Raw genomic sequence first — 15911 nt, forward strand, 5'->3', positions numbered from 1 at the left:
CTCTGTCGCATGACATTAAAATATTTGAAAAATACTGGCCATTCATTTGTAGAGTGTCTCCCAATTTTGGCTTGTCTCATACTTCCTCATAATTAGAGGGGGTATGCATTTTTGGTAGAAATACCACAGAAATCTGTTCCTTTTTTTTTTTCCCCCCCTTTTTTGGCAGCCCTGCAGCATATGGAGTTCCTGAGCCAGGGATCAGACCTGAGCCACAGTTGTGACCTGTGTCACAGCTGTAGTAATGCTGGATCCTTTAACCCACGGTGCCAGATGGGGATTGAACTTGCATCTTGGTGCTGCAGAGATGATGCCAGCCCCATTATGCCACATTGGAAACTCCTGATGATGTGTTCAATTTTTTTTTTTAAATCTTTTATTTAGGCAGGCTCCTGTAGCTCCTTTTATTTGGGGTGGCCCATGGAAGGTCCCCAGGCTAGGGGTTGAATTGGAGCTGTAGCCATTGGCCTGCACCACAGCCACACCAATGCCAAATCTGAGCCACATCTGCGACCTACACCACAGCTTAGCAACGGCAGATCCTTAACCCACTGAGCAAGGCCAGGTATTGAACCTGCTTCCTCATGGATGCTAGTCAGATTTGTTTCAGCTGAGCCACAATGGGAACTCCAATCCATTCTTAATGCATCATATCATGATGTACAAGACAGGTTTGTCTTATAAGCCAGTTATCCGTTTTGTTACTTGGTTGTCTGTTACCATCAGGGAATATTAAAACATTCCAATTGTGTTTGGAGTTTTTGTTGTGGTACATGGGGGTAACAATCTGGCATTGTCTTTGCAGTGACTTGGATAACTTCCGAGGCTCGGGTTTGTTCCTTAGCCTGGTGTAGTGAGTTAAAAATCTGGTGTTGCCTCAGCTGTGGTTCTCATTTGACCTCTGGCCTATGAACTCCCATATGCCACATGTGTGGCAGAAAAAGGAAAGAAAAAAAACCCCTCTGGTTTTTAATTTAATTTTTATTATTTTTTGTCTTTTTTTGGCCTGCAACCTCAGCATATGGAAGTTCCCAGGGTAGGGATTGAATTGGAGCTGCAGCCTCTGGCCTGTACCATGGCCACAGCAGTGTGGGCTCCGAGCCACTTCTGTAACCTACACCACTGCTCATGGCAACGCTGGATCCTTAACCCACTGAGTGTGGCCAGGGATCGAACCTGTGTCCTCATGGATCCTGGTCGGGTCCGTTACCCCTGAGCCATGATGGGAACTCATTCTAGTTTTGTTGTTGTAGCTTTTTTTTTTTTTTTTTCCCCCCTTTTTTCCTCTTCAGGGCCACACCAGTGGCATATGGAGGTTCCCAGGCTAGGGGTCGAATCAGAGCTACAGCTGCTGACCTACGCCACAGCAGTAGCAACGCAGTATCCAAGCCACGTCTTTGACCTACACCACAGCTCATGGCAATGCTGGATCCTTAACCCACTGAGCAATGCCAGAGATTGAACCCACAACCTCATGGTTACTAGTTGGATTCATTTCTGCTGAGCCACGGTGAGAACTCATTCTAGTTTTTTAAAAGGTAAAATGCAATATGAAAAGTTACTTTACCAGTGAAAATGGGTTTGTTTTGGAATAGCAGAGAATTGTAATTCAAAACAAGTCATGGTAAAAACCATAGGCAAGTCCCACAAACAAAGAAGAGGAATGTTAATAGAGAAAAAGGAGGAAGTTGGGAGGGGTTGTTTTGAACAAAAATTAATAGAGAAGAGTAAGTTTGAGGGTAATGAGCTTTCTCATTAGCTGAGTTGCTGGAGTAGTCGATTTCTTGTGGGGATGCAATGTACATCTTTTTCCTTTCTGGCCTTTTTACTGTAATTGACCTCTAGTGGTTCTACATGAGCACTTCCCCTTCCAGCCTCCTGATTCTCTTTTAGAGGTTTCCCTTTATGAATTTTCAGAGTATTTACTTTGAAAGATGGTTGTGGGGAATTAGAAATTGCGTAAGTTGTATTGAGAAAGTGGTAACTTAAACTCATTTTTTTTTTTTTTCCTCTCGTCTCTTTGCCTTTTTCTAGGGCCGCTCCCTTGGCATATGGAGGTTCCCAGGCTACGGGTTGAAACGAAGCTGTAGCGGCCGGCCTACACCACAGCCACAGCAACACAGGATCTGAGCCATGTCTGTGACCTATACCACAGCTCATGGCAATGCTAGATCCTTAACCCAATGATCGAGGCCACGGATTGAACCCACATACTCATTGATGCTAGTTGGGTTTGTTAACCACTGAGCCATGAAGGGAACTCCTATTTCATTTATATCTACTGTAGTTTCTGCTGTTTCTGTCTTTAAAAACTGGGGAATTCCCTGGTGGCTCAGCAGGTTAAGAATTTGGCATTGTCATTGTGGCTCTCGCTATTGCTGTGGTCTGCCTAGGAACTCCTGTATGCTGTAGGAGTGGCCAAAGAAACAAACAAAAACTGTTCAGGAGTGTTCCCACTGTGGCTTAGTGGGTTAAGAATCTAACTGCATCTTCTCAGGTTGCTGCTGGAGGTGTGGGTTTGATCCCTGGCTCAGTGCTTTGGGTTAAAGGATCTGGAGTCATCACATCTGTGGCATAGGTAACAGCTGTGGCTTGCATTCAGTCCCTGGCCTGAGAACTTCGATATGCCATGGGTACAGCTGTTAAAAAAGCAGAAACAAAAGAACAAAAACCTATTCAGAATCAATGTTTTGGAATAATTATAATTTGCAAAAAATTTGAAAAATGCTTCAGGTCTCTATACCATTAAGCCACCTTCCTATTTAATGCTAACATTTTATATCACATGTTGGAAAACTTTTTCCAAAAGTCAGTCAGCAAATATTTGATGCTCTACAGATCACACACAATCTCTGTTACATGTTCTTTCTTTGTTTTGTTGTGTAACAACCTTTTAAAAATGTTAAAACCTTTTTTAGCTGGCACACTGTACAAAATCAGATCCTAAGCTCTAGTATACTAACTGGTGTTTTATATATTTATTTGTCAAAACTATGATAGTAGTATTGGAATAATATTAATAGGTAAATATAGACTTTATGTGTTTTCCTAGTTTTTCCAAGACCTTTTTTTTTGGTTCCAGAATCCAGTCCAATTTGTTGTCGTGTCTCCATAGTCTCTTCTGATCTTTAACAGTTTTATCAGTCTTTCCTTGTTTTTTTCATGACTATTACTCATGTGAAGAGTATATTTATCTCTCTTTTTTTTTATGGTTGCACCTTTGGCATATGGAAGTTGCTGGGCTAGGGGTTGAATTGGAGCTGCAGTTTCCAGCCTACACCATAGCCACAGCAACTTGGGATCCAGATCTGTGACCTACACAGCAGCTTGCATCAACACCATATCTTTAACCCACTGAGCTAGGTCAGGGATCAAAACCCACATCCTCATGGTTACTAGTTGGGTTTGTTTCTGCTGAGCCACAATGGGAACTCATATTTATCAGTTTTTGAAATAATTAATTGGTGAAGTTCCCACTGTGGCACAGTGGGTTAAGGATTTAACTGCAGTGGCACGCATTGCTGCAGAGGTGTGGGCTCTGATCCCTGGCCTGGCACAGTGACTTAAAGAATCCAGCATTGCCGTATTGTGACCAGCATAGTTCACAGCCGAGGCTTGGATTCAATCCCTGGCCTGGGAACTTCCATATACCACAAGTGTGGCCATCAAAAGAAAAAAATTTAATTGGTTACTTATCATTCTCCAAAGGTGTATAAATTAGAACTTAAAAAAAAAAGAACTTTAAAGTACTACTATAAATATTAAAATAATATAAATATTAAATAAATTTAGGATGTAAACATTTGAGAGGTTTTGGTTATTTCTAGTTATCATTTGAAGTTGAAATTCCATCTTTGGTCAGGTCTCTCGCTCTCTCTCTTTTTTTTTTTGTCTTTTTTGCCATTTCTTGGGCCGCCCCCTCGGCACCTGGAGGTTCCCAGGTTAGGGGTCAAATTGAAGCTGTAACCGCCGGCCTACAACAGAGCCACAGCAACGTGGGACCTGAGCCAGGTCTGCAACCTACACCACAGTTCACGGCAATGCCAGATCCTTAACCCACTGAGCAAGGCAAGGGATTGAACCTGCAACCTCATGGTTCCTAGTCAGATTCGTTAACCACTGAGTCATGATAGGAACTCCCTTGGTCAGGTTTCTAAATTGGATCCTGAGTGCTTTCTGACTTGGTTCTGGTAATCCTTTTTTTTTTTTTTTTTTTTTGTGCCTTTTAGGGCCACACCTATGGCATGTGGAACTTCCCAGCTAGGGGTCTAATTGGGGCTACAGCTGCTGGCTTACGCCATAGCCACAGCAATGTCAGATCTGAGCCTCCTCTGCAACCTATACCACAGCTCACAGCAACGCCAGATCCTTAACCCACTGATTGAGGCCAGGGGTTGAACCCTCAACCTCATGGTTCCTAGTCAGATTCGTTTCTGCTGTGCCACGATGGGAACTCCTGGTTCTAGTAATCTTTAATGTTTCTTTATAAACTGGTATGAAAAGATACTCTAGCGTTATCTTATGCAATTCCTGCTATGTACCTAGCTCAGATGTTGCTCAAAGGAATCTTGCAGCTTTTAGTGGGAAATGGCACTTAGAGACCTCAATCTGGTAAGTGATATTTATTGTTACTGGGTTTGTCATTGTTTTTAGGTTTCTCCAGTGGACAGAGTTAAAGGCCTCATGAGTTAATGTTAATAGTTCACATTCAGGACTATGGGGTTTTCTCATCTTGTATGTTACATGTTTATCACTTCTACACTGAGAATCCTAGTTTCCTCAGAACCAGGGGATAGAGTCATTAGAATTTTCCAAAATTACTTACTTGCTTTATCCCATTTTATGTGTATAACAGGTCTTTGTTTTTGTTTTTGCTTTTTGGGGTTGTACCTGAGACATATTGAAGTTCCCAGACTAGGGGTTGAATCAGAGCTGCAGCTGGCAGCCTATGACACAGCCACAGCATCTCGGGAACAGTGTTGGGTCTTCGACCTACACTACAGCTCACAGCTATACTGGATCCTTAACCCACTGAGCGAGGCCAAGGATCGAATCTGTGTCCTCATAGAAACTAGTCAGATTCGTTTCCACTGAGCCACAATGGGAACTCCTATAACTGTTCTTAAGAATAACAGTATTGATGCTATTGCTATGTTTCCCCCATTCTTACCCCATCTCTCCTGTGCGTAGTGCTGTTTTTATTTATACTTAGTTCTGAACTTTGGGTACTTGGCTTTTTTCATTCCAGGTGCCTCCATAAAAGTTGGCTGATGATGCATTTTTGGCATACAGAAGTTCCTGGGCCAGGGATCGAATCTGAGCCACATTGGTGGCAATGCTGTATCCTTAACCCACTGAACCACATGGGGATCAAACCTGTGCTGCCACAGAGACAACGCTGATGCTTAATCCAGTGAGTGCCACAGTGGCAACTCCCACCATTGGCTTGTTTTTATGTTTCTGTCATTGGCATCAGAATTAGACATTACTAAATATAAATGTTGACTTTCTTTTTTTTTTTTTCTGGCTGTGTCCATGGCATGTGGAAGTTCCCAGGCCAAGGACTGACTGAACCCGCACCACAGCAGTGACCTAAGCTGCTGCAGTTATAATGCTGGATCCTTAACCTGCTGTGTCACAAGGGAACAACTCTTTCCTTTTTTACAATTTCTTTTTTACTTGTTCAACATTTGGCACTTCTTTATCTCCCATTTATTTTTTCTTTTTCCTTTTAAATTTGATATTACTTGCTCAACTTTTTTTTTTTTCTTTTCTCTTTTTTGGCTGCCCTGTAGCATATGCAGTTCCCAGGCCATACTTGTTACCTATACTCATAGCTGCAGCGATGCCAGATCCTTTTAACCTACTGCACTGGGCTGGGTATTGAACTTGTGTCCTGGTGCTGAAGAACACCACCAGTCACGTTGCGCTACAGTGGGAACTTAGTATTTTCTTTCTTTTCATTTACTTGCTCAACATTCGATGCTTCCTTTTTTCCCATTTCTTTATCTTTTCTTTTTCCTTTTTAAACTTCTTTTTTTTGACTGAAAGTATTTTCCTCTTTCACCTTTTATTTCTCTTATAGCCATAACTGTTTGTTTTCGTATTCCTTCTAGTTTAGTCTTTACTTTCATTTCTAAATTAGAAAAAGTTAACCATACGTTATTTTATCTTATTTTTTTTTTGTCTTTTTGCCATTTCTTGGGCCGCTCCTGCGGCATATGGGAGGTTCCCAGGCTAGGGGTCGAATCGGAGCTGTAGCCACTGGCCTAGCCAGAACCACAGCAACGCAGGATCCGAGCCGAGTCTGTGACCTACACCACAGCTCACGGCAACGCCGGATCGTTAACCCACTGAGCAAGGGCAGGGATTGAACCCGCAACCTCATGGTTCCTAGTCGGATTCGTTAACCACTGCCCCACGACGGGAACTCCCATGCTCTCTTTTAGTACATTTTGAAGCAGAAGATGGCGGTTTTGCTTTGTTCCTTAGGCACCTTTTGGTGTACTTTCATTGGTTATGGGAGTATTATCCAGCTTATTCTTTAGAATTCTCTTACAGTACCTTTGCATGGGATTTGAACTTTATTTTCTGTTGCTCCTTTTTATGTGAAATGAGTCTTAGACTTTTACATGGCAGCATGGTTCAGAGTGGCTTTTGTAATCGCAGAGTGTTTCCTTTTTTTCTGTGCAATTATGTTGGCTTTCTGAGATTTCCTGGCTCTGTTCTCTTCCCCTAATGTGGGTTTTTTAAGAGTTTCCTATTTATGTGGCCCAATTTTGAGTCTCCTTCCAGTAGTTTCTCTTGATGGGAGCTCTTGCTGGCTTCGTCACAAGAGTTTATAATGGTGGAGTTCCCGTTGTGGCTCATTGGTAATGAACTTGACTAGTATCCTTGAGGATGCAGGTTGGATCCCTGGCCTTGCTCAGTGGTTAAGTAATCCAGCATTACCATAGGCTGCAGTGTAGGTCGAGGATGTGGCTTGGATCTGGTATTGCAGTGGCTTTGGGGGAGGCTGGGGGCTACAGCCCCAATTCTACCCCTAGCCTGGGAATTTCCATATGCTGCAGGTACAGCCCAAAAAAGGAGTTCGTATTGGTAATTTGGTAATTTCCCCAGCCTATAAACCTTTCTGCAGTCCTGGCACTTAGTTTGCCATTGGAGTTGTCAAGACCCTACAGAGCTGTATGCTGTTCTCAAATTGTCCCACCTTACTTTCTAGCGAATACCTCTTGGCTACTTGGGGTTTTCCTGTTCTTGGACCAGTCGTACACCCCAGTGCTTGCCCCTGCTTCCTTCACATGGTGCAATTGATACCATGCATGTCTTGTATCTGTTTTTTTGTTTGTTTGTTTTTCTTTACCTGTTTGTATTTCGAGGTTTATGAGGAATGCCTTGTCACCTAGTTTGAGTCTCTGTTGTTGTCAATGGGATTTTAGTTTTGCTATAAAGTTTCAAGAGTAGTTTATGGAACTCTCTGTACTTTATCAAATTTTTAACATGGTTCCACTTTGCTTTTTAAGGCCACACCAGTGGCATATGGAGATTCCCAGGCTAGGGGTCTAATCGGAGCTTCAGCTCGTGGCAACGCTGGATCTTTAACCCACAGAGCAAGTCTAGGGATCAAACCTCCAACCTCATGGTTCCTACTTGGATTCTCTGGGCCATGACACGAACTCCTGGTTCCACTTTTTTTCCTGTCATGTTTTTTCCTTTATTTTGTTATTTTATGTTGTGTATACACACAGACACACACGTATGCATTATTTATTGTTCTGAACTGTTTGAGGTTTATTAAGTACATTTTTGTCTTTTACCCTTTAGTATTTAAGTGTCTCATTTCCTAAGAACAAAGATAGTTCTTTACATAAACACAAATTCCATTATGAAATTTTGTAAATATATCATTGCTAGTGTTCTTCACAGTTCATATGTCAGTTTTGTCAGTGTGGCACTTTCATTTATTCCAATAATGTCCATTACTTCAATAATGTCCTTTATACTACATTTCTGTTTTTCAGTATAGAATCATATGTACCCTATTTGGTATGCCTTTATACTCTTCATTAATGTGGGACACTTCTTAGCCTTTCTTTGTCTTTTGAAATAATAGCAATTTTGAGGAAGACCAGTTACTACATAAAATGTTCAATTTGAATTTGTCTGATGTTCCTTTATGATTAGATTCAGGTTATAAATCTCTTGTTGGAATGACATGTAACTGACATTGAATCTGAGTACCACATGTAGGGTCACATGATAATCTATCTGCTTCTCAGTGAGGATGTAAATTTTGATCATTAAGTCCAGGTTTTGCCCATTTCCCCTATTTTTAAAATAACCGTGTTTCAGCCAACAGCTAAAAAATAATCTTGAGACAGACTTTGATTGAGACCTTGTGTAAATAGTTTCTCCCTTATTACTTTTCCCGTTTAGAGTTACCATTTATTGATGATTATTGTTTGAATTAATCTTTACTCTGTTGGTTGCAAAATGAAGATGTTTCAACTCTGCTATCTCTTTCTTACTCTTTTTACCATTGCCATATTAGTAAGTGTATTTTTAAAGATTACCCCTACTAGTGACGTAAGAAACAAAAGTCAAACCAAATACAGACCATTTTTACTTTTCATTGGTTTTATATATGTGTATATATATATGTGTGTGTGTATATATGTGTGTTTATTTATTTATTTATTTTTAAAGGATTTGGTGTTAACCCACTGAGGGTTAACCAGTATTCTCATGGGTACTAGTTGGGGTTCGTTACCACTGAGCCACAGTGGGAACTCCCTTTATTGTTAACATTTGTACTTTTTTTAAACTGGAAAGATTTTGAGAAAAACATTCTGTTTTACACTGTTGATGGAGTATAAATTTCTTTAGCCTTTGTGTAGAGCATTTTAGAGCAGATGGTATGAAACACCTTGTAACATTTTTCTAGACATTTCTTTGACCCAGTAGTTTCATATCTTTGTATTTATTCTGTGAAAGCTATCGTGGATGTATTTAGAAGTTTAGTTGTAATAATGGCTCCCTGTAATGTTTGGATAGTAATGAAAACTTTGTGGAATGTAAGTAAAGTGCAGGACCTATCCAGTAGATTTTTATGCAGCCAGTAAACATTATGATACTGATATTTACAACAGCTTGTGTGCGAGTGTTGTCCTGACAAATTAGTATAGTTAGTATTTTGTTTTTGGTATCAGAGAAAAACATGTAAGTGCCAAATAAATAGTTTTTGGTACCAGATAGTTAACCTTATAGGTCACTGTAATTTTCTTGTGGGCTGTGTGAAAAAATTTTTTTTCTTTGCTTTTTAGGGCTATACCCGTGATATATGGAAGTTCCCAGGCTAGGGGTCAAATCAGAGCTACAGCTGCCAGCCTACGCCACAGCTACAGCAACACCAGATCCGAGCCGTGTCTGTGACCTACACCACAGCTCATGGCAACACTGGATCCTTAACCCACTGAGTGAGGCCAGGGATTGAACCTGCAACCTCATGGTTCCGAGTCATATTCGTTTCTGCTGTACCACAACAGAAACTCTGAAAATTTTGTAATTTAAGGAAAATTAATGGTAGCAAGCCATGAGCATTCATGCTTTTTAGATTTGAATCTCAGAGAGTGGAAGAAAGTGATATTAGGGAAAATGGGCAAATATTAGTCATGTAGGCTTTTACCACCAGAAGCACCAGTGGTTGACTTTCTTTCCTCACAGGTTGCCATTACCCAAAACTGAAATGTATAGTGTGGAAGTGCCATCTTTCCAGAGCTCAGCTTTCCCTGTGGGTTTCCCTTTCACCTCGCCCAGTTATTTCATACCTTGGGTCCTTTTGCTTTATCATTGGGTCTTCTCACATGAGGGTTTATGTAAAGAAGGTGTACATATACATACACTGGTTAGGATTGAGGTAAAATTGACAGTATGTATAGATGCGGTTTCTGAGCAAACACCTTTCTGGGGGTAATGCAGTAGCAGTGCGATTGAGTTCACAGCAGGCATAGTTTCGGATCGAGAGATTGGCCAATAGATTGGAGGGAACAGGCCAAAGCTGGCTAGAGCTTGTATAATCAGCCATTGGCATGGACTGGAAAGCCCTTATGAAATGTGTCTTTACAATGTAAAAATTACTACAACCCCCCCCTCCCTGCATTGAGATTATTAGGAATCTGTATTAAAGGTAAAAATGAAGCATTGTTTATTGTTGGCACTTTTTGGGTTGTCCTCCCACCCCCAAGCTCATTTAGTCATTTAAATGATTTAAAATATTTATGTTGGGAGTTCTTAATATAGATTTTAGCTGGCACTGGTAACTTTATTTAATAAACTGTTTTGGAGGAATTTTAGATTTACTATAAAGTTGCAGATCAGCCTTCCTCTATATCCCTCACCCAGTTTTGTTGTCTAAATCATGGTACCTTTGTCAAAGTCAAGAAACCAAATTGGTATGTGACTGTTAACTCACTGCACAAGAGTTACACCTGTCTATAATTTTTTAAAAATACCTTTCTAATTTTTAATTGCCAGTAATGCTACAAAAGGGAACCTCAGAAGTTTAGTAATTTCTTTCTTTTTTTTTTAGGAAAGGGATTTTGAGTGGTAAAAAGCAGCTTGGAAAGAGTTTTTTACCCAGTTGACTAATTTTAGTGTTTGAAAATTAAAAAAAAAATTTTTTGTTAAACTAAAACCATTTTAAAATTTATGGTTATGGAGTTCCCGTCATGGCGCAGCAGAAACAAATCTGAATAGAAACCATGAGGCTGCGGATTCAATCCCTGGCCCTGCTTAGTGGGTTAGGGATCCGGTGTTGCCATGAGCTATGGTGTAGGCTGGCAGCTGTAGCTTCAATTAGACCCCCTAGCCTGGGAACCTCCATATGCCACGGGTGCAGCCCTGAAAAGAACGAACAAAAGAAAAACTTGTGGTTAAAGAGCATGGTGAGAAAAAAAATGTATACATGTAAAAATAAATAAAATGGTGATTAAAGGGAGTAGTTCCCATCATGGCTCAGTGGAAATGCTTCTGACTAGCATCTATGAGGATGCAGCTTCAATCCTTAGTGAGTTAAGGATCCAGCATTGCTGTGAGCTGAGGTGTAGGTCGCAGACAAGGCTCGGATCTGGTATTGCTGTGGTGTAAGCCAGTGGCTATAGCTCCAGTTAGACCCCTAGCCTGGGAACCTCCATATGCCGTGGGTGCAGCCCTAAAAAGACAAAAAAAATTGTGGCTGAAAATGAAAATCTAACTTTAAAAATAATTTTTATTTAGGTAAATACAGCCTTTTTCTTTTTCAGAAGTGACCTTCTTTTGGGCTTTTTTTTTTTTTTTTGTCTTTTGTCTTTTTTGTTGTTGTTGCTATTTCTTGGGCCGCTCCCGCGGCATATGGAGGTTCCCAGGCTAGGGGTTGAATCGGAGCTGTAGCCACCGGCCTATGCCAGAGCCACAGCAACACGGGATCCGAGCCACGTCTGCAACCTACACCACAGCTCATGGCAATGCCGGATCGTTAACCCACTGAGCAAGGGCAGGGACCGAACCCGCAACCTCATGGTTCCTAGTCGGATTCATTAACCACTGCGCCACGACGGGAACTCCTTTTTTTGCTTTTTTTGACAGCAAGGCTAAGTCTGTATCTGTGTCTTGGCAGTTTCTGCTGCTTCCTATTCTTCCACTTTGCGCTATGCTGTTACTTCATCTCTCCAAGGGAAAGAAAATTCAAATGAAGGACATGGCTAATGAAGATGAACAGGACTTTAGGTCATTTGGCCAAAGGAATGGGCTCTTTATGCTATTTAACTTGATGGTTATTGACCTCATGGGAACACATTGTATACATTTAAGAGGTCTAAAATCAAGAGTCCGACTTTTTTCTTAGTTACTCATTATTTCTGTTGCCATAGTGCTGTAGTGCATGAGAATTTTTATCTATTTATTGCCAGATTTTGGCACCTAACATTTTTTTTGTGCTCAGATCTTTAACAATTGTACGTGCTTTCCAGGCAACAGCTGAACAGATGCGTCTCGCTCAAGTGATCTTTGATAAAAATGACTCAGAGTTTGAAGCTAAAGTTAAACAGGTATGTTTCTGGCAAAGGATACTGTCTTTTTAAAAATCTATACTAAATTCTAAATTTAAAGTATGCTTCTTAAGTTTCAAGTAACTGGATTTTGAACTTGTGATTAAATACCTGCATTTGTTCCCTGATGATAGAGAAACCTATGTTGTCCCTAAATCTGTTGTGTTGAAAACATTAAATAGCTTAATATCTCTCTTGTTAAAGGGAATGCACTAAGATTTCCTTGATTACTTCAAACATAAACCCCCTGTTGAGCCTCCTTGAGAAAATAATATGTCTGGGAGTGAGTTTTGTGATAACTGCCAAATTCTGTTTTTGAGACCTTGGGGTGTTATAACTTATTTTGTATGTAGAATGTTCTAATCCAAGAAGTGATAGCCTGGTTCTGAACATTGTCGGAAACAGCTGAATGATCTGCTAATCGTGGCCACATACACATGGTCTTTGGGAAACATATAGTCCTACTTAATATTTGAGTAGTTCAGAAATTTAGGGCTCCCGGGCCATTGAACTAGTTGGAGCAGTTAGATAGCTGATCCTGAGGATTCTGAGAATGTTGGTATATATGGTGCTGCTGATCAAGAGTCTGATAACTCAGTCACCTTGGAGGATGGTTGATTTGTAGGTTGACTTTGCTAGTACTGATAGGAATACATGCGGTAGCCACAAAAACAGGTCAGTCTGATCTTGGATCCTAAGTTCAAAGTCTGGAAGAGGCTGTCTTCATGTGGAAGGGCTGCCTAATTTCTGTCTTTTTTGCCTTTTTTTTTTTGGTTGCATCTGTGGCACATGAATGTTCCCAGGCCAGAGATCAAACCTGACCCACAGTAGTCACAGCACTGGATTCTTAACCCAGTGAGCCACCAGGGAACTCCAGTTTCTGTCTTTTTATAGACTATTGAAGTTAATATGAATTAATATGAAGTGTCGTTTTTGGTTTGTTTTTTGTTTTTGCTTTTTTGCTTTTTAGGGCCATACCCGTGGCATATGGAGGTTTCTAGGCTAGGGGTCTAATCAGAGCTACAGCTGTTGGCCCATGCCACAGCAATGCCAGATCCTTAATCCACTGAGTGAGGCCAGGGATAAAACCCGCAACCTCATGGTTCCTAGTCGGATTCATTTCTACTGTGCCATGACGGGAACTCCTGTAGTGTCACTTTTTTGTTTGTTTTTTGCTTTTGTTTTGTCTTTTTACCATTTTTTGGGCCGCTCCCATGGCATATGGAGGTTCCCAGGCTAGGGGTCGAATTGGACCTGTAGCCGCCGGCCTACGCCAGAGCCACAACAACGAGGGATCCGAACCATGTCTGCAACCTACACCACACCTCATGGCAACACTGGATCGTTAACCCACTGAGCAAGGCCAGGGATCGAACCTGGAACCTCATGGTTCCTAGTTGGATTCGTTAACCACTGCGCCACAGTGGGAACTCCCTGTAGTGTCATTTTTGGATTCCGCTAATCATTTTCTTATAATTTCAACAGCTTATGGAAGTGACAGGAAAAAATCAGGATGAATGCATAGTGGCCCTACATGACTGTAATGGAGATGTCAATAAAGCTATCAATATATTGCTGGAAGGGAATTCAGACACAGTAAGTATTATTAATTGATTTGCAATGGTAAGATTGGTCTCCTGCCCCATATTACATTTTCACCTTCACCTTATTTAGGGGTGGGTGTGGAGGGGATTAAGGGTGCCATTCCATATTTGTCCAGAAAGAACACTAACCTGAAATGACTGTTTTTGTTATGTATGGTTTCTTCATGAAGTTGTAGAATCTGAAGACTTGAAAGAGAACTTGGTCATCTCCTCCAGCTTTACACAGTTGCCAAAATTCTCTGGGCCTGTGGACATTTTCACCACCTGAAAAACTTTTCTTGGCTCCACTACTCATGTTTCTTCATCTCAGTTGTCACCTGTCACTACTACTTAGATCTCTAGACTAACAGAAAACCAGGATTTGCTGGTACATCTATTTGCTTATGTGTGAATATTATAGACACATTTTAATGACAGTCTGACAGATGCATAAAGTAAGAAAATTTTTATTTTAGCTAGTAAAGTTTGAGGAATGCACAAGTACATTACTAGAGCCCTCACTTTTATTTTAGGAAGGATGCAACTTAAGCTGTACTAGGCAGGTTTCAGCCCTAATCTTTTGATTTCTACATGGAAATTACACATTATTTCATTTGTACTTTTTTCATTGAAGAAACCAATTCAGAGCAGATTAAAACAAATAAGTGATTTACCTAAAAGGGATATAAAGAAGAACACATCAAAAAAAGTGCCTTCCTTCCAAAAACAAACAGAAAACACAAAGGAGTTCCCTTGTGTGTTTTGGGTTAAGGATCTGTTGTTGTCACTGTAGTGGCTTGGGTCCCTGCCCTGGCACAGGTTGGATCCCTGGCTCAGGGACTTCCGCATGCCATGAGAGTAGCCAAAGGGAAAATAATGCCTTCCTTATCAATGTTTAGGTTGAATCAGGTTTTTTGGAATAGGCTTTATTAGGGACAGGCTGTATTAAAATGGAATGCTGTGACAAGCTGACAACTAAAATGGGTATCTTTTTATTTAATAGGAATCAAGCAGAATGAACTCCATAATTAGAAAAATTAGATAATTAGGAAAATATTATAGCAGTATCTATATAAAATTGTATGCAAGGTAACACTGGTCCAACACAGTAAACTACCAAATATGTCAATTTGTTGGGAAAATATGTTAAATGAGGAAACAAAATTTTGGAAGAGTTTTTGTTTATACTTAGCCATGTATTTGCTGAGTCTTGTGACATATCAGAAGTGTTTACTTTATTGCTAATGGTTGCAGCATAGAATGGCTCTCAGTTATTTTCAAAATGAACTGGAAAAGGGCTTAACTGCCTGCTTTATTGAAAGAAATCACTGAATAGATGAAGTATTTCCAAATCTTTAATTGGAGGGCCTTATTGTTGTTGTTTATGGTAGAGATAGGCCCACAGATTTTTTCTCTTGCCTTTCCTTTAGCTCCCGCAGATTCGTCATTCCTTTTCTGTGTAGCTGGGTGAGTCATTAAGTCTTAAATGGATGTCAAGTTCTCTCTTTGTTTTACTGAGTCTCCGCTTCCTCCCCTCATTTGTGACTGAACCCTGGGGAAGTGGTTCTGGGCTGAAAGTTACATAAAGATCTCTTTGATTAGCTCTTGAACCTAGAAATCACACAGTTTGGACTAGATCTGGCATGTTTTCTTAAACTATCAGAAAACAGCAAATTAGGGCCTGAATGTGAAAGGCATACGCCTTTTGAAGACGAGAGGGTTGTGGGGATACTGAGGAGACAGAGGGAAACGCTGGTTTGTTTGATCATTCTGTGTGCATCTTTTCTTTCATCTTGTTTGTCTTGTTTCTTACCTTGTTGCTTCAGCAGCCATGGCTGACCAGCTGTACAGAGTATCTTCCCCTGAACAGGGTAGAGTTAATGGGGGTGGGCTTCTGGAGAATGTGAACACTGTAGGATTGCTAGGAGCAGGCACATTTAAAATAAACCATGGAAGCAAAATAATCTTGTCCTATTGGCTTGTCTTGTTTTGGGCCAAGGCCTTCTGAAACAAATTTATTACTTTGAAAAACATAATCTTAAGTACCAAACTTTTTGTTATCATGTTGTTTTGTATGAGTGTTAGAATAGCTTTGAAATATAAGTCCCTTGCATTCGTGTGCTTTAAAAATCTACACATACAGATATAGAAATGTGTTTGCGTTGTTCACTTCTTGGCAGATATAAGGGGATGGGAGAATGATTTTAAATGAGCTGGCCTGAAAAGCTGCTTTTCTGGTTACTAA

General features: G+C 40.5%; 1 protein-coding gene across 4 annotated transcripts in view; it reads left to right on the plus strand.

Annotated features, from left to right (window-relative positions):
- UBAP2 (ubiquitin associated protein 2) overlaps nucleotides 1-15911 on the plus strand; it is a 137251-nt gene that overhangs the window by 49451 nt on the left and 71889 nt on the right. For all 4 annotated transcript variants that reach the window (XM_047754489.1, XM_047754486.1, XM_047754487.1 and 1 more), the window contains exons 3-4: nucleotides 12006-12083; nucleotides 13569-13679. In XM_047754489.1, coding sequence (XP_047610445.1) covers nucleotides 12006-12083; nucleotides 13569-13679 — 189 coding nt within the window. The remainder of the gene's footprint in view (nucleotides 1-12005; nucleotides 12084-13568; nucleotides 13680-15911) is intronic.

The sequence above is a fragment of the Phacochoerus africanus genome, chromosome 12 (assembly GCF_016906955.1).
Source record: "Phacochoerus africanus isolate WHEZ1 chromosome 12, ROS_Pafr_v1, whole genome shotgun sequence".
Classification (NCBI taxonomy): Eukaryota; Metazoa; Chordata; class Mammalia; order Artiodactyla; family Suidae; genus Phacochoerus; species Phacochoerus africanus.